This window comes from Pinus tabuliformis, chromosome 2_1 (genome assembly GCF_031772625.1).
Source record: "Pinus tabuliformis cultivar Carrire ecotype Pingquan chromosome 2_1, CPIR1, whole genome shotgun sequence".
NCBI classification, from domain to species: domain Eukaryota; kingdom Viridiplantae; phylum Streptophyta; class Pinopsida; order Pinales; family Pinaceae; genus Pinus; species Pinus tabuliformis.
This window is the reverse complement of record NC_142299.1, coordinates 498841392-498849282: the sequence shown is the minus strand read 5'-3', so window position 1 is coordinate 498849282 and position 7891 is coordinate 498841392. Positions and strand designations below refer to the sequence as shown.

General features: G+C 34.4%; 1 protein-coding gene across 1 annotated transcript; it reads right to left on the bottom strand.

The window, feature by feature from the left end:
- Positions 1-542: 542 nt before the first annotated feature.
- LOC149201119 (uncharacterized) lies at positions 543-5201 on the bottom strand. The gene is made up of 3 exons (XM_089402882.1): positions 4632-5201; positions 1154-1346; positions 543-939 (listed from the first exon to the last, which is right to left on the bottom strand). The coding sequence occupies exons 1-3, from the start codon at positions 4683-4685 to the stop codon at positions 809-811; spliced, it is 378 nt and encodes a 125-aa protein (XP_089259008.1). The 5' UTR covers positions 4686-5201; the 3' UTR covers positions 543-808.
- Between the last annotated feature and the right edge of the window lie 2690 nt (positions 5202-7891).

Genomic DNA, 7891 nt, shown 5'->3' with positions numbered 1-7891 from the left:
TAGAAGCATTTACTATTAGGTGACATTAATTGTTAGACACGATGTATCAACTCAGTTTCTACTTTAACATCTTTTGGAAAAGGAATATTCAAGCCTATGGCTGGCAAACCAGTGCCAGGTCTCATTTGAGCTTTGAAAATGAAATGCATAAAACTTCAGCAATAAAACGCCATTGAGAAATGTGATTGAAATGCAGTAGAAGAAAAACTAAACACAAGAATCATTTACTGTTTACCCTGATTAAACAGATATCCTGTAAAAATTCAGTTCCTACATCGACTTTTGTAAGAGTCGAAGATATAAAGAAGCCCATGGGTTACAAAGGGCCAGGTCTGCTATGGATCTGAAAACGTGGCGAACTATATAATGCAAAGCTTAACCATTTATTTTCTCATCTTGGAGATGGGTTCATCAGACTCACTTCTAATAAGTTGAAGTTCTTCCTGTAGTATTTATAAAATCATAATTCCATTATTTCTAGTGTGCATATACCTCCACCTTAAGAACCACTCCAACAAAATAACAATCCAAGATGCAACAAATAAGAGCATGAAAAATGAACTATTTCTATTGACTTAGACTTCACTGGGAAATGTCGTAGTAAATATGTTGTTCTCAGCATCCGGGGACATATGACATGCATGAAGTCCCTATAGAGTCTATACACATCTGAGATTCATGAAGAGAGAATTGCCTCCTTGGAAAGAAAAATGAAGATTGCAACAAGGATGAAAAGAATACATAAACGAATGCGTTAACACCTTTTTCATGTGAATCAATTTTCCCAAGCATATCTTCTTGGCCAGTCTCAAGGGTCAACTTTCAATGACACAACTCGAGACTGTCGATTATGCTTTGCAACCTTAACAAAAACTGCTGAGAGGCAGGAGGGTGCCCACCAAGGCCTACGAACTTCTTGCTCACCTTTCAAGCATGCCACTGGAGTGAAACAAGCAACACATGCCCCAAAACACAGGTCAATCAGAATCAGCAAATCAAGCCAAACTTAAAATACAGACATATAAAAAGCTTTACATTCATAGATGCACTTTGTAGTTGGCAATAATAACAAAGGAAAATAACTAGTAATGGAGGACCAACAGTCCTGAGTGTGCAATTTTAACATGTAAGCATAATATCAGATGGCACTAACCTTTAATATGTCGAAGTTCCTTGCACAAAGTTATAAAATCCCCCCATTTCATGTGACACCGCCTAATAAACCGCAAAATCTGCTCAGTTGTAAATGTTGATAAGCTATCCAGATATTCTCCATTAACACCATTCTCTTTGAAAATCTGCCTGTAACTGCCAAGACCAATTTCATCCAGCCATACCCCAACATCCTGAATAAGACTCCCACATGTCAAATTTGGCTAAAATAGAAATTTTCCTAGGCTTCAGAAGCCGCCATAGATAGACTTGTGCCATGCTTAGGAGACTGAAAATGAAGCATCTCATAAATATCTGCTATAACAATCAAAGACACTTCAAACTACAAAAATCAAACAAGCCTAACAAAAATCATATCTATCCTGCAAAATTTCCCTTATCATAGCTCATCTATTGATGTAAAGTCATCTATAAAAGGAAGTTTACAAAGATCTAAGAATGCCTTGCCATTCTATGCTATTTATAATTGAAAACATGCAACTGTTGCGATATTTAGAAACAACCTGCTCTTCCAGTGATCATTATACTTGGGAGCATTTTTATTTTCTTTTCTTACCATACAAAGCTACTAATGCGTGCTCACAGTTACGTACCTCCCACTCATGAGATCCATTGCAACTCCACCTGTATTCAGTGTTTAGTATATCCCACTCATAAGGTGAGTCATCAAGGATTGTAACTCTCTAAAAAAATGTGAGATCACTAGCTACAAATGGCTCTTGGGCATTAAGATGGGTCTTTTTTTGAAGTGTGCTCTGGTTTGGAAGAGATTATTTGGGCCAAAAACAGCCTCCATACTGCCTTCGATTGGACCTGAGACATTCTTTTTCCCAGGTTAATATGATATTCAGCCATAAACTATTTCCTGCTAAGATATACTTCTGTCATTCAAAGTCTGTGTTCAGTTCTGATTGAATCTCTGGTATTCTGCTACTGTTGGATTTGGCCCGAGTTGACACCCGTTTGACATACTTTTTTCCTAGGTTATATGATGTTCAGCTACAAACTATTTCCCACTAACATTTACTTTTGTTATTCAAAGTCTGTGTTCACTTCTCATTGAAAGCTCTGGTATTTCCCTGCTGTTACTATTGTTCATGTCTTTGCTGTTAGTACTCTTAAAAACTGTTGAATTTTGCCGCAGTTAGTTGCCTTGTGAATTTCCTAAGTTAGGGTTGCTTTAGTATCCAGATTCTCAGAACTATTTCCATATTTCAAATTTCAGTTCTCTTATCAGGTTTTCGTGCTGGCTAATAACAGTGGCAATAGAGCCCCGATTGATAGCCGATTCATACCATATTTTTCAGTTACAGTTCAGATTATAAAATTAGGTCCATAAGAGCAACCCAGTATAATTTAATGTTATTTCTATGTTTGGGGCCTTTTATCTGAAGAGAACAATTAGAGAAACATTGTTTATATTCAAATGCATACTCGCTCATATGCATTGAACTACAGAACACAAATCTTACTTTCAATTTCATTGCATCTTTTCAATGCCCATGGAAGTCACAAATGGAGTCTTGATATTACAAGACTCATCAACTTCCAAGTCCAAGTGGACACTTGAATTTGACGTTGCTCTGAAGAAATCGAGTGGAGCCAGAGCCTCCATGTCTTGGACTTGCAAGTCAAACAAGTCAGATTGACTCAGCCCATTAGACTTGATCGTCTATCTATGTACACACAGAAAAAAGATAACAGAAAGCACTCAATTTGCTTATATTTCTGACCTAAATTCACAGTCGACTAAGCAGACCTGTCAGTTGTCTAAAATCCATGGCATTTTGTAACACGTAGCATCATTTATGTGCTTTCAAAAAATTATGGAAAATATGCATCATGTGGACATTATATACTTTCATATTAAAGAATAATTTTTCTTTTTAAGAAATTTAAAGTTTTTTTAAGAAGAGTTTCGACGTAAATCACATGTAGAAAACCTTTGTCGACGCATTTCGAACCAACCAGTATGGTTCATCCTGTGGTTTTTTCTTTTTTTCCTGAAAATTCCCAAATTTTTCTTGAGTACCAGTCAACTTTTTCTTGAAAATTCCCAAGTTTTTCTTGAGTACCAGTCAACTCTTTCTCTTTGGCCTCACAAATAGTTGTAGCTGGACCAATCTCTTGAACAAGTTAAGCTTCTCAAGAAATCGCCTGCTATGCAACTCAAAATAAAAATGTCTTAGCTTCACAAAATTAACAGTATAACACGAAATATCAAGCATTACAACATCTGCAGGTAAAAATAACCACTGAGATTCACAATGGCGAAGAAGCAACTCCTAGAAATTATACAAGATTTATTCAACTTCTGACATGCAGTAACTTTAATGGTGTCAGGTATGGCAATTTTATAATGATTTATACATTAAAAACAGCAAATTGTCATCCATCGACCACTAATTGAACTCTAAGAAAGGGGAACTTGCTATGCCGAGAGGGAGATTCTAATCTTGTAGGAAATCTTGAATGATGTGCCAAACAATAAATCGACATTAACTTTGCACCAGTGAGTGACAGGCAGTTTGGTCCAGATGGGTTAAAAACCTGTTCTTGGAAAAATACAGCGTGCAAATCAATCTCATCGGTGAATATGTCCAATCTGGTTGAGATTATTATGGTATTTGATTATTTGAGTCAATAAATTTTAGTGTTCCTTAATGAAGACATCCTTGGCAAAATAAGGTAGTGTTAAGAGTTATAGCAACAGCCCCAGATTGCAGGTAAACGGCGTCTATGAACCAAAGGCTACATAATTAATTTCCCGTGTAGACACCGCAGCTCGACCAAAAACAACACAACCGAAACCAGCATCGCAGACAAACTGATGGGATCTGGAGAACCAGGAATTGGTCTACAAAATCCTAATTTCATGGAAGCATATGCAAATTTAATTTAATTCGAATTTTTTTTTATTGATGTCCAATGGTGGTCAGAAATGACCAATGAGGCTTCAAAAGGTACATTAATACAATATGAAATGAGAGTCTGCCTAGTGCACTCCAGCAAAGCTAAGTATCATAAGCCATGAAAACTCAAGGAAGTCAATGGATACATCATAATCGCAAAATTCCTAAGCAAACTTGGATAACATTTAGAAGCGTAAACGATCTAGATATTTTTTCACGATTTGCATGCTAAAAAATTATATCAAAATGCAAAAATTGACATTTGAAAATATAATAAGAGAGAAAACGCCAACAGCAGCCCCAGATATCACAAAGGAAAGATATGGATCACAATTTGCCAAAAATGAACAAAACATATCGGAAACTGATCAATACATGTCGTAAAATAAAATAATAATATGCGTTGCCAAAGAAGAACCTCAACGCTGCACCGTGCTCTGAACTCGCCTTGCTGTAATTCCTTCAAATTATTTCTTCCTATAAACGTTTCAGCACAATAAAAGGAAACCAAGGAATTGTAATTTCAAAAAAAAAGCAACGCGGTACCTCGGAAGTCCAGATGAAGAAATCCAAGGGTTCGGGGGGTCCTCCCCTACTCATTTGCTTCCACGAACCTCGCAACGCCAAACCACCGACCGTTGAACAACTACTAAAATAGCTTTATTCCGACATATCAGCCTTCATCGCCACAATTTTCCAAATCCGTCCGGCGGAAAAGCACGCCACGCCCTGTCCTCAAATCTCGCTACACTTATTGCACAAGAACGCCAAATCCGCGAAATCCCAAAACACACATTCAATTCGAAGTCTTTCCTCTTTATCGCCAATAACTTACAGTAGAATCCGCTGATGCAGACCAAAAATAACCAATTAAAAACCGCCGATTTCAAGCCAATAGAACGCAGAATCTCTAGGGCCAATATTTTCTCCACGATCATCAATTTAGGGTTCCTTCAGACCACTGCCATGCCAAGAATCATTCAACAACAAACCCTCGAAGCTCGAAGAAAATTTCACAGAACCTTCGTCGACGGATACATAAGAGAGCTGCCTTAAATATCATGCACGTCTCCGCTATCCCATGGACTAGGGACTGCCCAATCTCAAAATATGCGCACTCCTTAGTGGACACCCGGTCAAGCGATGACATCAGCTGCCGCTTGCTTTAACACAAGATTCTCATTTCTTTAATTTCTTTAAGCGAGTTTTTTTCTTTAACTCGGTGGTCTTTTATTCTTATACGCTGCCACTGACAAATGGACACGTGTCACCGTGAGATTGCAGTTGCCAACTTGCGTCCATGATCTTGGTACGGCCGTATACATTATAAGAGTATGACGTACATTTTAACATAAAAATCAACTTTTATAAAATTGAGTTTTATGACACGTCATCATAGCTACAGCATAGTTAAGTCAACAATGAGTGATGCACAAAGAAAACTAGAGGGTGGGTGGAGGAAGGAAGTACATGACAGTGCAATGAAAAAGAGTATTTTTCAGATTTATCTTTGGGAATTTTTAAGATTTATATATTTTTGGTGAGTTGATTTTGCTCTTTATCTTGGTTTTGAAGAATTTATTCAATTTAGATTTAGGTTCCAGGGGACTTTTTATTTCTATAGGACTTTTTGTGAAAATCTGAGCATTATATCATGAATCATAAATAAAAAAATTTGAGAAGAGTATGTTAAATTGATTAATTATTTTAATTTTGAAAAAAAAAAAAAATTGAGTTGTAAAAATAATTTTATGTTATCAAATAAAAGATTAATAGATAAGTTTTAATGATTAAAGATTAAATTAATATAAGAAATAAATGTAATGAGAGTGAGAGTGTACAATAAGATGGGTTTGGAGTATGTTTTAAAAACTGTTTTTCTTGGCTAAGAGTTCGTATTTCTCACACATAAGGAAACAGGTTAACGGCTCAAGACCCAAAGGCATTTGGCAAGAGTGAAACTCTGCCCCTTTATGGACCACCAGCGGGTTATTCCAGGTGGCATGGTTTTCCTTAAATAACAATGATGAGTCAGCGTGCATTTGCGGTTAGCAATTAGAGATGATTGTCCTCACTGCTAGTTTGACAACTGAGTTATGATAGGTTTTCCCACCTATGTATAAGAGTGTACAATAAGAAGTGTGTAGGGTGAGTAATCTATATAAAGATTGTAGAAATGAAAAATATTATGTATAATTCAAATGCACAGAAGTGTGTTTACATAGAGAGTGTGACTAATATGTATGGAAGTAAGTATGTGTGACAAAGGAAGAGTTTAAGAAAGGTTGATGAAAGAATTAAAGATGAATGGCAAATGTACATAGAAGATTGTCAAAACAGTTATGGTGCAATGCAAGAAGATGGTGTGTTAGATGATATTATAGTGATTACAATAAGTGGAAAGACACATAAGAAGAGTTAAGAAAGAGCTATAATAAAAAAGATTCCACCAAAGAGGTTTTTGTTGTTGGTTTCATGGAGTGTATGTAAATGCATTGTTGGGCTTTGTTGAGTGCGAGTAAGTGCTTTTGTAGAGTTGTAAAAAGTCAATCAAGAGTTATTGCACAATATTGTAATAAAGATGTAAAATATGTGTGCACGTGACTTTACACACTTAGATGTTCTACATTATGAGTGGAACGAATTGTAGAAAGTCAATCAAGGGTCATTGCAAAATATTGTAGCAATAATGTAAAATATATGTGCACATGCCTTTACATAATTAAATGCTCTACATTGTGAATAAGACTAATAGTAAATATTGTAGCAAATAGGTGAAATATGTATGCATGCCTTTACACAATTAAATGCCCTATATTATAAATGAGATTAATGTTAAAATTATAATATATCTTTCTTAAATAAAAATTTAATTTCAAACAAATATAATACGCAAATCTCTATAAACAAAGCAATAAAATCGCTATTTAAAAGAGATTCATATATTAATATGACATTTCACTATATTATAACCTTAAAATATATTAATGACTTACAAAATAAATATATAATAAATTTAATTATTCATATTTATTATAAAAATAATTAAAAAAAATATCTCCCAACTTATCACATATACCATTATTTTTAATTTTATATAATTCGTATTAAATAAAATTTTAAGATATTATTATAACGTGTAACACATTACATAATTAACAATCTCCCATATAAAACACAATGATAGCTTTTCACATTGAATTAAGGTAATGATAATTTGATGTTGAAATTTATAATATTACAAGGTGATAAGACTTACACTTTAAAGTCACATGGTCTTTTTTGTCAGTATGGTCTTCCACTCACGCCCTAGGCCCACATGGTTTTTTGTCATTATGTTCTTCCACTTGCCCACATGGTGATCTCTTACCTAAAACATTGAAAACTTAAAGCAAACCCATGTACATGTAGCTCTTATGATTCCCCATGGAATCAAAGATTTTTAACATATAATCATAAATGTATATAGTTGTAATACATGTAATAATTTTTTATGATAATAATTTTTATTATTATTATTATTATTATTAATAATTTTTTATGGAATCAAAGGTTATTTTTCATGTAATCATAAATTTACTTAGTTATATTAATTTTGGTATATATCATATTAAGATGTATTTATATGGTTTTGATTAAAAAAATTAAGTTTGGCGCGACTATATTTTTATCATCTTTATCATGTCTAATATATTACCTTGATTAGAGCGGGAAATTGAATCTGTGATTTCACATGGAAGAGTACCTTAACATAATATTTGATCACCGTCTATCCAAAACCCCGTAAACTAGTTTTGATTAATTTT